Genomic DNA, 12458 nt, shown 5'->3' with positions numbered 1-12458 from the left:
CATATAAAGGCACTTGGGTAATGATGTACAGAAAAGGGGGCCCTACTTTAAGATCTACATGTCTTTCAAACACACACACACACACACACACACACACACACACACACACGGGCTGACATGCAGGAGATAGAAGTATGCTTTCTTTGCAAATAGTAATAACTATGCTATTCTCTATTTCAAGGACATTGCAGTAATTAATGTGTGACAGAGATGGGCTTTGTTAAGCTTCGGAATGTCAGAGTTTGCAGGGGAAATTGACAATACTGTGATCTATTGTGATATTTTCCACACTATATAATTTGAGCTTGTAACTGCTTAACCAATTAAAGATTAAGCAGGTAGGTAAATGCTACGGCACAACTGAAAGAATGATTTATTATAGCAAAGGATATTGGAATAGAGGGAGGACAGATTGCAATCAGAGGAGCACCACTGCAGGGTGCTGTTAACTGGTGCTCCCGAACGAGGCTTCCCTGTCCAACCTGGAGAAAAGCTGCACCATAAATCCCCTTTTAGAGAGTTCCAGTGCATAAGGTTTGGGAAGTTCCTGCAGCTGAAAAAAGCTGGGCATGTTTTGGGGGGGGCGCTTATTAATGGTTGAACATACTTTGCAGGAATTTTTTTTCCCCTTCTCAGTTATCCCTAAATTCCAGTTTTTGAGTCATTGCAGTAAGATAAGACTGAGATACTGGAGGATTTATGGAGTTTTATCCCACTTTTGGGGTTATACTACAGCCAAATTTTAAAAATTCAGGCAAAAAGCAATTCCATTAAAAGGACATTTTCTTTTGTGCTAATGGTGCTATACTGATTTTGGAATGCGTTGTTCTATGATGTCATCAGTACTGTTCAATACTTCAATCCATGAGGGTCCTTCATGGGCTCCAGTCAACGCACAGTGGCAGTTGCTATAGTTGCTATGTTCAATTGCCTCTACATAGAAGTAAGAGAGGGCATGGTGCCAGGAACTGCCCACAAGAATCTCTGTGAATTAGACCCTTGAGTTGGTGAGGAACTGATTAAAGTGCTGGAAAACGGAGGATCAGACTGTAAAGGTTTTTGTTTGGATGTTTTCCAGAATGCTGAGGCCAGCCAGTGAAGGTTTTAACCAGGGCAATAACCAGACTTGCACTCTCAGAGAGTCCGTACTGACACCACCTCCTTGGAGGGGGCTGGGACCTGTCCTGACATCAGGTTGGTGTTATGGAGGAGGATAAATAATTTCCCCTCTACCTTTCTGAGTTCTTAGCTGAGACTTTTGTAATAAAAGTCAGAGTAACAAGAGAAAAACAAAAGGAAGTTTATTAATTTGTAACCTTATGTAACATTAGAGATACCCAGGGGAAAAGGAGTAACTCGAAGAGGTGGCTTCGAATTCAGGCTTATATGCCATGTTAGTAGGGAAAGGAGAAGGTGATATAGGCCTCTTAGGGGAAAGTAAATGATTTTTAGGAAAGATGAGTGGGCCCTGAGAAGAACAGATGGGAAGTATGATAGGTTGTGACGAAGTCTGTCTGTCACTTCTAGTCTCTTCAGTAACAAGAATCAATCTTCTCTGGTTGATGAAATTCCAGGGGAAGGGATTTATGACAAGTTAGTTCCTTTTGGGGGTTCTGTTTTTAGGCAGATAAGAGAGTGCAGAGAACACCTTTCCCTGCATTTACTCTTTTTCAAGTGCCTAGCTCAAAATAATCAACATACCAAAGCAGCATATTTTGGCGTGGCACATCCTGAGCTCCTACAGTCATATACGGGGGCACTATATTCTGTTACCCTTCAATATCTATCACACTAGTCCATAGAAGGGATAAGAAGAAAGTGAAACAAGACTGAGGCAATGAGGTGGAGGAAGATATACAAAGAAGTAAGTGATAGCACTTGGCAACTGATCTGATATTGATGGTAAAGAAAAGCAGCAGCCTAGGGTGACAGCTAGGCTGCTGGCAGAAGTAACACTGTGCATCCAACAGAGAATGTAGGAGGAGAAGGAAAGATGATGGATTTAATTTGGATGTGTTCAGATTACATTTAGTGGTATATTCAAATACTGATGTACAGATGTCTGGCAGGAAGGCAATTCTGGTTAGAATTTAGGAGTGATGTCAGGGTTCCAGGTAGAAATTTGGGTGGCATTAGCATACAGGTGAATGTTTACAGAAACCAAGGATATACCTACTGGATTTCTTGGCTCAAACTGATTTACCTAATTTGGGATGGGAGAAGGGCAGAGTGAATTTCAAATTGAACCTGATTTTATTTTATCAATAAATGTTGTGGACTTACTGGATAGATAGATGAATGGATGGATGATTGAATGAATGAAGGGTATACTTATACCCTTGTTACAAGCTCTCACCAGACTTATATAAGTATACCCTTCATTCCTATACCCTGTACCATTCCTATACACCTATACCCTGAAAACCAATAGACATTCTCTTTATCTCATGATTTGTTTCGGTTTTAGCTCTGGTTAAGAAAAAGAATGACTGCCTCAAAGACGCAAAAGGGCAACATTTGGATGCAAAACATGGAGGACTTTATTAAGCTAACTAATTTCAGCCCATGTGATGTGTACTATTCTCTTTAGATATCCGCGACCTAACAATGACTGACCAACTGCTGCCTTCGCAGCAAATGCAGACGGAGATGACCAGCCAAGTGACAGACTCAGTACTACTCAGCAAGCAAACATGCTAATTTGCACATGACGTTGCTTGAGTAAGTGTGAGTCTTCACATTCCTTGCTAAAGACCAAGTGGTTTTAAAGGAAAGAGAGATGTGGGATACCAAGCATTGGCTCGTAACACCATATCTTACATAAATGGTCATACTATGGTCCCAGGGGCTGCAGGACAATCAAGACTCCTTAATAATCAATCACAACCCCATGAAAGCAATGAATGTCCAGGGCAGGGTGGAAACAAGCCTTCCATTACTACTGATGGATAATTTTTACCTTGCTAGGGAAAGGTAGTTCTGAGCCTTCATGAATTGTTGAGGAAATGCTTAAAATGTACAGTTGTGGCCCAAAGTGGCCAAAATGTTTTCACACCTCATTACCGGCACCATATAGTTTGGGCAATGCCAAATAAATTACAAATTCATTTTGTAGTCAGGAAGGTCATTAGGACTCAGATTCGTTATCCACTGAGAGTTTCCTCTGCTTTCCGTTTATTACTCTCCTTTGAGTGAAATGGAGCTGTAGGAGGAGAGCAGAGACCTCAATTCATTCAACCCTGACACATTATTCGTGTCTACAGTTTTGCCATAAATTTGGAAGAGAGACAGAAATTGCAAATGCAGGGATTTAAATCCCCTTGTGCTACATTTGTCAAGAAGAGCAGATTGTAAACTGCCTCTCGCAAATATGATATGCATTTGGGCATCAAGCTAATAACTCTGAACCACAGACTCATTTATTTGTGTGGTGTTTCCCTCCAGAAGTTTCGGAAATTGCTTCTGTTGCCATTATGTATCTCAGAGCTATTTGGGTTTAGTAGGAAGATTACAGAGACTATCTGGCTAAGAAAGTTAGAGTCCATCTCCAATGAGATGGAAATGACAAATTTTTCTGCTTACATCATCACAGTCTTTACAAACTATGCATTTGGAATACTTGACTTGGGCTTCTCTGAGGAAAGCGAAAAGAGATTCGTATAGTCACCAGACTTGTCTTAGAACCCTATAGGAATATTGATGCTGAAGAAATCCGTATCACGAAGAGGCCCTCATTCACCCTTCTGATGCTTCTTTTTAAAAATAATTTGTGTCTTTTACATTTTAAGTCACTGGTAGGTCCCTCTTCCCTTATCTCCTTGATCAGAAGGATTTTTCTTTTGCTTCTTGTTTTAATTTTCTTGAGGTTGGGGAGGGGCAGAGGGAGGGGGGAGAGAGAATCTCAACCAGGCTCTGTGCTCAGTTTAGAGCCCGATGCAGTGCTCAATCTCACAACCCTGAGATCATGACCTGACCCAAAAAGTAAGAGTTGAACACTTAACCAACTGAGCCACCCAGGCACCTTGCTTCTTGTTTTGATTTTTAAAAAATTTTGTTACATAAGTCGCCTATTAATACAATTTCATTATTAAAATGTTTAATTATTACAAATAACACTGGAGTTCCCTTTGATTACTATGTCAAATCCTCTACCTTATCACAACACTTTCCACCCCTGGTCATAGCATTTTTGGTAGTTATATGTGTATCTTTCTAGATCTTCTTCTAGGGGTATAGTGTGTGTGTATGTGTGTGTGTGTGTGTGTGTGTGTGTGTGTGTGTGTGTAGTGTATCTTGAGTGTAAATGCCTGTGTTATTTTAGATAAACATTCTACAAGTACCACCATACTATGAATTTCTTTTTTTCACTCAATAATACATTTTGGAGATCTGTTAGTACAGAGATCTGTTCGATCCTGCTGTGGACTGAATATTTGCACCCCCCAGAATTCAGCCTAACCCCTGATGTGATGATATCTGGAGATAGGGTCTTTGGGAGGTAACTGGGTCATAAGAGGGGAACCTTCATGAGTGGGATTAATGTGCTTATAAGAAGAGATGCAAGAGAGCAGTGAGAAGACAGTCATCTGCAAACTTGTTACCAGCTCTCACCAGACACTGGATCTGCCAGCACCTTGACCTTGGACTTCCAAACCTCCGCAACTGCAGAAATAAATGTTTATTCTTTAAGCCACCGAGTCTATGCTATATTGTTACACCAACCCAAAATGACTAAGACACATTCCTTTTATTCTTTTTAGCTGTTGCATACTATTCCACAGTATTGGTATACCTATAGTACTTACTTAGGCGGTTTTAATTTTTCACCACAATCTACCCCTGCTTGATGAAGAGTCTTGGAAAATCGCTCATCAATTCTTCTAAGTAAAAAATGTAGTTCCATTCATTCTAATGGAAAAAAATGTTTCTATATTTCTCAGCCTCCAAATCATATCTGTTTATCTTACAACATCAAATACCATTAAAATGGACACAATTACTTCTATAGTTAGCATTTCATAATATAACTCAACCAGACATTTTCTCATTAATTGCCCTATAATATGGCTGTTTCCATCCACTCATTCAGTATTCACAGACTGTACACTTAATACTTTGATGTATTTTTTCATTCAACAAATAATTACTGATCACCTACTATGTGCCAAGAACAGAATTGGGTGTTGAGCACATGGTAACAGACAAAAAAAATCTCTGACTTGTGGAATTTACATCCTAGTGCAAGAGACAGATAATAGACAAGTAAGATACACAGGATGTTAGCTAGTGATACATCCTAAGGAGAAAAAAACAGCAGGGAGAGGGAATATGAAATATTGGGAAAGTTGTGCTTTGACATCGAGAGACCTCATCGAGAAGGGTTTTGAATAAAGACCTGGAAGAAGTGAGTGAGGGAGCTGTGATTCTTCCAGAAACAAAAGTATCCCACACATCCCTGACGGAGATGCCCTCTAGGACCAAATAATTCTTTCTGACAGAAATGGCCGAAGTCTTTCTGCCGGGCAGTTCATCATCTGGTTTCTTGTCCTTTATCACATTTTCTAGCCATGGGATTTTTTTTTTTTTCAAAGATAGCAGACTAGAGCTTTCCTGCAGAAGTGTCAAAAAACGCAATCATTGTTTTCAGTGAGAAATGGGTCATTCAACATGAGGGAGAATGGGATTATAGGTTGCCCCCCTTCTCTTGGGATCAGAAGCATCAGCAGGAAAAATGTGGTTAGGCTTCTGACAGGGAGATTTGTGGAACAATTTATCTCTGCCTGAAGCCACAAGATAGGAAGAGGAGAGCCCACGTATTAACTGGGGGAGGACTCAACCCAAGGGAAAATGTCCTTTTTATGACCAGGAATCTGCTTGTCCGTGGGCTCTGTCTGGTATTATATATACTGCCTGGACATAAATCCTAGGTCTTCCAGTTATTCATTGGTTAAACATAGAGATTACTTAATCTCCCTGAGCTTCATTTTTTCCACCTGTAAAATGGGTATGATAACAGTAGCTATCTTGTAAGATTGACATTGGGGATTAAATGAGGTCACGAGGGTACAGTGTTTGGAAAATAATGATTTCTCAATAAGTAAGAATGCCACCACCACCACCGTCAATACTATTGGGGTTTCACAGGGAACAGCACCAAGGTCAGAGACAAGAAGGCATTATTTAGTTCATCTTGAAGACATTTATTGGTAACTCACAATGCCTGGTACTGAATATTCAACTAAATGGCTGCCTAGAGGCAAGGAAAATATTTTAAAAGATCCCTGTGCTCCAGGCAGGTACTAGAGGGTTAAGGATTTTCAGGAAGGGCGGTGATTTACAAATGGGTTTCCCTGGCACCAGGGAAGGGGGCAGGGCAGGAGGAGGAAATGGAGCCATTTTAGGCGTGATCAAAGGCACCTGTGAGATGGGAGGCTGGGTTGAGAGCCAGGAAGCTGCTTGATGTAAATGTGTGTGAAGACAAGATGTGGCTAGCCTGGGGTGAGCGTAATCCAGGGGTGACCTTGCATGGCTTCATTCCCTGTCTCTCTAGTTCCAGTTTGTTCTCAGTTGTGTGGAAACAACCAAAGCTGACAACCAAATCTTTCAGCTACAAATCCACCTCACTGTGTAAAGAGAGCTAAACATACAAGTGTTCAGTTGTCTAAGAATAAGACATGACGTCTCTTTTTTGTTTGGAGGCTGTGTATCGTACTTTAAAATACGCTGGCTGGTCAGGCCAGACTGCCCTGGGTTTGAATCCTGGCTCGTTTCACTAGTTGTGTAACATTGGATGAATTATATCATTTCTCTGGGTCCCAGGGTTCTCATTTGTGCGGTGGAAATTGTAATAATATCTACCTAATAGCGTAATTATGGACATGAACTGGGACAAAGTTTATAAAACACTCAGCACAGTGTCTGGTACACAGTAAATACATATTAATTATTACTATTGAAATCTTCTGGATGGATTGTTTTCTGAGGAGATATCGGGGAAAGGGTAGTATGACCGGAAAGAAAGGGGGAACGGAAGAAAAGCTATGGAGAGGAGAAGCAGGAATGTAAAGTCTGATCCTGAAAGAGAGGCACTTACTAGCTGTCCAAAAAAAAAAAAAGTCCTGAGAGAGAAAAAGGATAAGATGGCAAGGACTCAAAAGCAGAGGCTTAGCTTTGCTTTTTGCCAAGGTTCCATCCATCTGTCCTTGGCGTCTCTGCCGGCTTTTTCCTCCAAAAGGCAGCTCCAGGAGCCCAGTGGTGAAACCCAGGGCAGGGAGACAGATCATCTCCAAATCACCCTAAATTCTGCTCTCAGGGAAGGCATATAAAAAATGTACCTATCATTCTTTCGTGGTATAGCATTCCCCTGAGACTAATAGAAGAGACAGGCCTGTCAAGTGAGTCAGCAGTGACCACAGGCAGACATAATCCCATTGCTTTTTGGCTGACAACTCATGCAGAGGAAAATCTTCTCTGATCCACGCACAGGGAAATGGGGTTTAAATCCCAACGCAAAATTCTAACCGTAATCATCTTTCAGCCCCCGCTGATGATGACCCCAGATGCCAGAAACATCAGAAACACCATCGACGCGCTTCTTACCATTGGGTTGTAATGATTTAGTCATTCGCTAAAGGTAAGATGTTCAAAGGATGGGATAACTTATTATTTTCAGATCTAAGCAAACACAGAAGGAGCAGAATGATGTCTTTTCCTCAGATTTGTTTAATAGCAGATATGGCTCCCCGGGATTGATGATGGGCGAACATAGAGAAAATGAGCACGAACCTAAATGAGTTATAAGATATCTAGAAGAACAAAACAAATGGTGAACCACGTGATTTTTTTTTTTTTCTTTTCATGTGAAGGAAGGGTGACTGGTCTGGATCCACTCCTATGGCTTTTTGAATTCTAATCAACCAGAAAAACAAGGCAAAATGGCAGTTGTGAAACAGATTTTCAGTATGATCTCTTCTGATGTGCCTTCACAAACACAGTCATTTAAGAAACCAAACTGAAGCCTGGATCTGAGTTATCAGAATGTAGGGCATGCTTAAAAGGAAGATCAAAGGGCACTTTTCACATTACAAAAATTAGCTTGATGCTAAAGAAAAATCGCTCTTGTAAAATGAAACGTGGATTGAAATCATGTATTATGACCCAGTCCATCTGTTCAGCATACTTTATCATCTATCTGTCTATCCATCTGTCCGTCTATCTATCATCTATCTATCCATCTGTCATCTCTCTCTATATATATTATATATACATATTTTTAGGAAAGAACAGAAGTATATTTATTTTACATTTTTGCTAAATTACTTCCCTAAGACATAATTCCAAGACCTCTGGGATGGCGTTGATTGAAATCTGCCCACTTTGGTATCTAACTTAATGCAGCTTGGCCAGCATGTGAAGGCTGACTTCCCCATGGGTGAGCTCCTGGGTCAGCTGACTTCTGCAAAGCCTAGAAAACGCTCTCATTTCTGCATTCCATCTTCTACCCTTATCTTAGCCCTTTTCTTTAGCCCACCCAAAGCTGATGCTTCTCCATCCCCTTTGAGCTCTGCTGCTGGGGTCCATGGTTCCTTAGCTGGTGTTGCCAAGGCTCCTGTCACCTGGTCCCACTACTCATGACCTTGACGTGCAGCCCAGTGTGAGACCCGGAGAGAAGACAGAATTCTGTTCTCAGTGGGATAGACTATTTAAGCTTAGGCCTCTGCTTTAAGATTTGGGACTCCATTTTACCGTTTAGAGCTGTATGTATCAATGCCCCAAAGCAATTTTTCTGGGACGCATTTTGCTTTGAATTGGAAATACACTTTTGATGTTTTTTTATTTAATAAGGCACAGAAACAGGACCATATCCATTATTTAGACTAGAACTCATTTTGCACTTGATGTGAGAAAAAAAAGCTGGTACACTTGTTCAGGGTAATTGCATAGAGTAGAATGAACCCAATTTATGTAAAGGATTATTGAAGGAATACAAAACTTCCAAAGTAAGCCTGCTAAATCATTCATTCAGTAAGTGATTGACATTTGCCCATATCGGGATCGTGGGCTTTGCTAGGTTTTAAAGCAAAGCAAAGAAGCAATTATTTAAAAGGGAACATGAAAACCGGCTTTGAAAGAGAGCAATCCTGGAGGGTGGATATATTTTAAGTGATTATTCTCTCTTAAATAATGTAATCCACAGGCCACTGAGTGAGGCCCCAGGAATCATCTCTCAGCCAACGTTTCTACCTGGCCATCTTTCCTAGTCTATCATTAAAACATATGTAAATGCAATGTAAATAATGTCAACTACATTTTTAAAGGATAATTATCTCTTATTCTTCTAGGGATTCCTATTTCATTTTAGGATTAAAAATGTTGCTATAAACTAAATGGGTGCAGTTGGGCTTAAAGTCTATTTCTGGAAATCCAGCTCCTTTGAAACTACTCGTTCCTATTACATTTCCAGTTAATATCTATAAATCCATCTGATGCTAAAAAATCTGATGTGAAGAAATTGTAAATCTAAGTCCTTTCCTCTGCTCTAGACATAGTATGTCCAGAATTTACGAAGAGGTAGATGTTAACATTTTCATCAGTTAATTGTTCCCTAGACTTAATGTCAGAAACATTTCACATTATTGAGAAGCAGGAAGGAAAAAAAAAAAAGAAAAAAGCAACTTTAATGGATTCCTCAGAGAGTTCCTTTCTGGATTGTAAATCATTGTTCTTACGCTTTCTCTTTGGCTGGGCTGTTTTAGGAGATACACAAATGAAATACAGGATGCAAATGAATCAAAGACTAACAAGACATAGGATAATATTAAAATAGTCCCACTTTGCCTGTATGGGACAAAGGCAGTCTACTCCATGAGGGGGATAAAAGCAAATATCAACGAAGGATTTTTACCCTTGTGAAAGTGCAAGCTTCCTTTACTTGGAAAGAGCCATGGGGGGGCACCATCTTGTGATGAGGGCTGTAGGGATGCTGACAGGGGTCTGAAATGGGAGCCATATATGAACCCCCACCTGGAAGGAAGGAATGAACTTGGCGAGCTCAGGAGAAGCACACACTGACAGTGTCTCTCTTGGCTGCAGGGTCTCGTGGATCAGTATACCAGTCGGTCAACCCGCATATCAGTATTTTCTGCCTTTTAGAAACAATAATGGTATTGACCATTGCTGAGTGTGGTCTGTGTATTTACAGACTATCTTGCTTCAGATTGAAAGATACAGTTTGGGGTCTGCTGTGTTGAGATCCCTCTAATTTTCTATTTGAATGTTTCCAGGCTTTGTAATTACACCATCATGTACTTAATCATAATGAGTCAAGTTTAAACTGAATATGCTCTAGCACCCCCTTTTCATATATATTTTCTTTCCTTTTTTTTTTTAAGATTTTATTTATTTATCTGACAGAGAGAGATCACAAGTAGGCAGAGAGGCAGGCACAGAGAGAGAGGGAAGCAGGCTCCCTGCTTAGCAGAGAGCCCAATGTGGGACTCGATCCAAGGGCCCTAAGCCGAAGGCAGAAGCTTAACCCACTGAGCCACCCAAGTACCCCAATATATTTTCACCCCATATATCAAGTTTGGGGTCAACAAGTCCAAGGAGTGTGGAAAAATATAATAATACATCGAAGGGCAGAACATTAAAAAAATTACCTCACTCTTCAAATTTTTTAAGGTTTAGAAAATCTGTTAGTATTTTTAAGCATTTTAAGAATTATTATAAACCCTCTTTTAGAGTATCTTCTGAGGGCATCTGGCTGGCTCAGTTGGTAGAGCATGTAACTTTTGATCTCAGGGTTGTGAGTTTGAGCCCCACGTTGGATATACAGATTGCTCAGAATGTCTGTCTTTACTGGGTTGAGATCATATTCCTATTGTGAGCACACAGTAGAGCTCAATGAAAGCTTGTTTTCAGAATGAGTTACTATAAAGAGATACTTGTTTCTCTTTTACCATAATAGGTAATATCTGTAAATAGTGTTATCTTTACCTATGATATTTATATAACAAAACTAAGTTCAGTATAAGAACTGATTTAAAGTAATACTATAAAGAACGGGAAGTTAAAGGTGGGAAATTAAAGGATTAAAAAAAAAAGTCTACGATCTACCTGTGAATTTCTCAATATAGCATGCTTGGTCAGGAAAACGGAAATGAATACTGGTGAATGAACTTCAAAAGAAGGGCAGGTATCAATATAAAGCCATGTAAATTTAAATTAACGTAAAGAAAACACAATTACTTGTAAAACCACCATATACAGTAAGAGACAGGATGCTTTCTTTCAACTTGCATTCTCCATACTGTCCTTGCAAAATTGCTCCTGGAGTCCTCCAAGGGGCGTCTGGGGCCAGATGTGGAGAAAACATCTGGTACATCTCGAAGCCATGTGGCCTGCCCACCTCTTTAACTGGATGGGGTCTGGCCAGGTCCTGGCTGTGCTTCTGAGCCAGCCGTCTGGATGTGTGAGACCTGCAGCACGGGCAGCAGCAGCTGGAGGGCGTCCTGGATGTACGTGGTGCTGTTGCAGCCCTGAGAGGAGGGAGGAGGGAGACACGTGCTTGAAGGGCTGCCTTCAGGGCTCAGTCCTGACAATTCTTCCCGCCTGATAACTGATAACGGTGCCTCTCTTCAACCCTCACAATCTCTTATAATAGGCTCCCCTTAATGTTGGTGCCTAAAGCAAATGCAAACCTGCTCCTTTGGATGGAATGCATTCAGCTCTCTAACAGAGAGAATGTGCTCCACGCGAGGCAAATCATTTCCATCGATTTGGAGGGTACATGAAAATATGTATGCATTCATGACCCAGTATGTCTGGTCTTGCCCAGCTTGCCCATCCTTCTCCCAGCCCAAGCCCACTGTCCTGAAATAACACAAAAGCATAGGGTGCAGGAAGCCCAAGTGTAGGCTAGAGCGTGGGCTACATAAAGGGAACTGGAGATATTATGGCGCAATTATTCATGGCCAGTCCCTGAAGGCTGTCCTCCTGCGCATGTCAGTCCTTTCTACTTGGTTTGGATATTTGGTGTTGCCATTCGTGTTCGGTGGTACCCCAACGTACAGCAGTGGACAGAGAGGCCATTTAATGTTTCAGGTCACTAAGTCATAAGAAAACTCCTGCTGGGGAAATGAATCAACACTTGACCGCGTATTCTTCACGACTGACATAGTAAATTAATTGGCCAATGCCTTCTGGGTGGCCAGGGGAGATATATTCTTGTTCCACAGTCTGCCTCTGACTGCCTGGCTTTCCTCTTAGCTGGATCCCCCAGAGCCTTCCTCTCCGGTTCCTTGTCCCTGCTGGCTGACCTCACCCCCCACCACATGGCAGTGTCCCAAATGGTGATACTTGATGCCACTGCTTTGTTATATTTGCATCTTGGTAGTTTTCCTTAACATTAAGGCCAATTCCCACAGATGTCACTATAAGGATAGAGGTAGCCTTCCTTG

The 12458-nt window shown here is 41.0% G+C and overlaps 1 protein-coding gene across 6 annotated transcripts in view; it reads right to left on the bottom strand.

Annotated features, from left to right (window-relative positions):
• FAM114A1 (family with sequence similarity 114 member A1) overlaps window positions 1-12458 on the bottom strand; it is a 91587-nt gene that overhangs the window by 10230 nt on the left and 68899 nt on the right. For 3 of the 6 annotated variants that reach the window (XM_032334096.1, XM_032334095.1, XM_032334098.1), the window contains one exon: window positions 10487-11537. In XM_032334096.1, the coding sequence (XP_032189987.1) occupies window positions 11412-11537 (126 nt within the window). In that variant the 3' untranslated portion in view covers window positions 10487-11411. Of the gene's footprint in view, window positions 1-10486; window positions 11538-12458 lie in introns of those variants that run through there. The other 3 variants (XR_004283417.1, XM_032334097.1, XM_032334099.1) reach the window with 2 other exon arrangements.

The sequence above is a fragment of the Mustela erminea genome, chromosome 2 (assembly GCF_009829155.1).
Source record: "Mustela erminea isolate mMusErm1 chromosome 2, mMusErm1.Pri, whole genome shotgun sequence".
Lineage (NCBI taxonomy): Eukaryota > Metazoa > Chordata > Mammalia > Carnivora > Mustelidae > Mustela > Mustela erminea.
The sequence above is the reverse complement of the archived record's forward strand: the minus strand, read 5'-3'. Positions and strand labels throughout refer to the sequence as shown.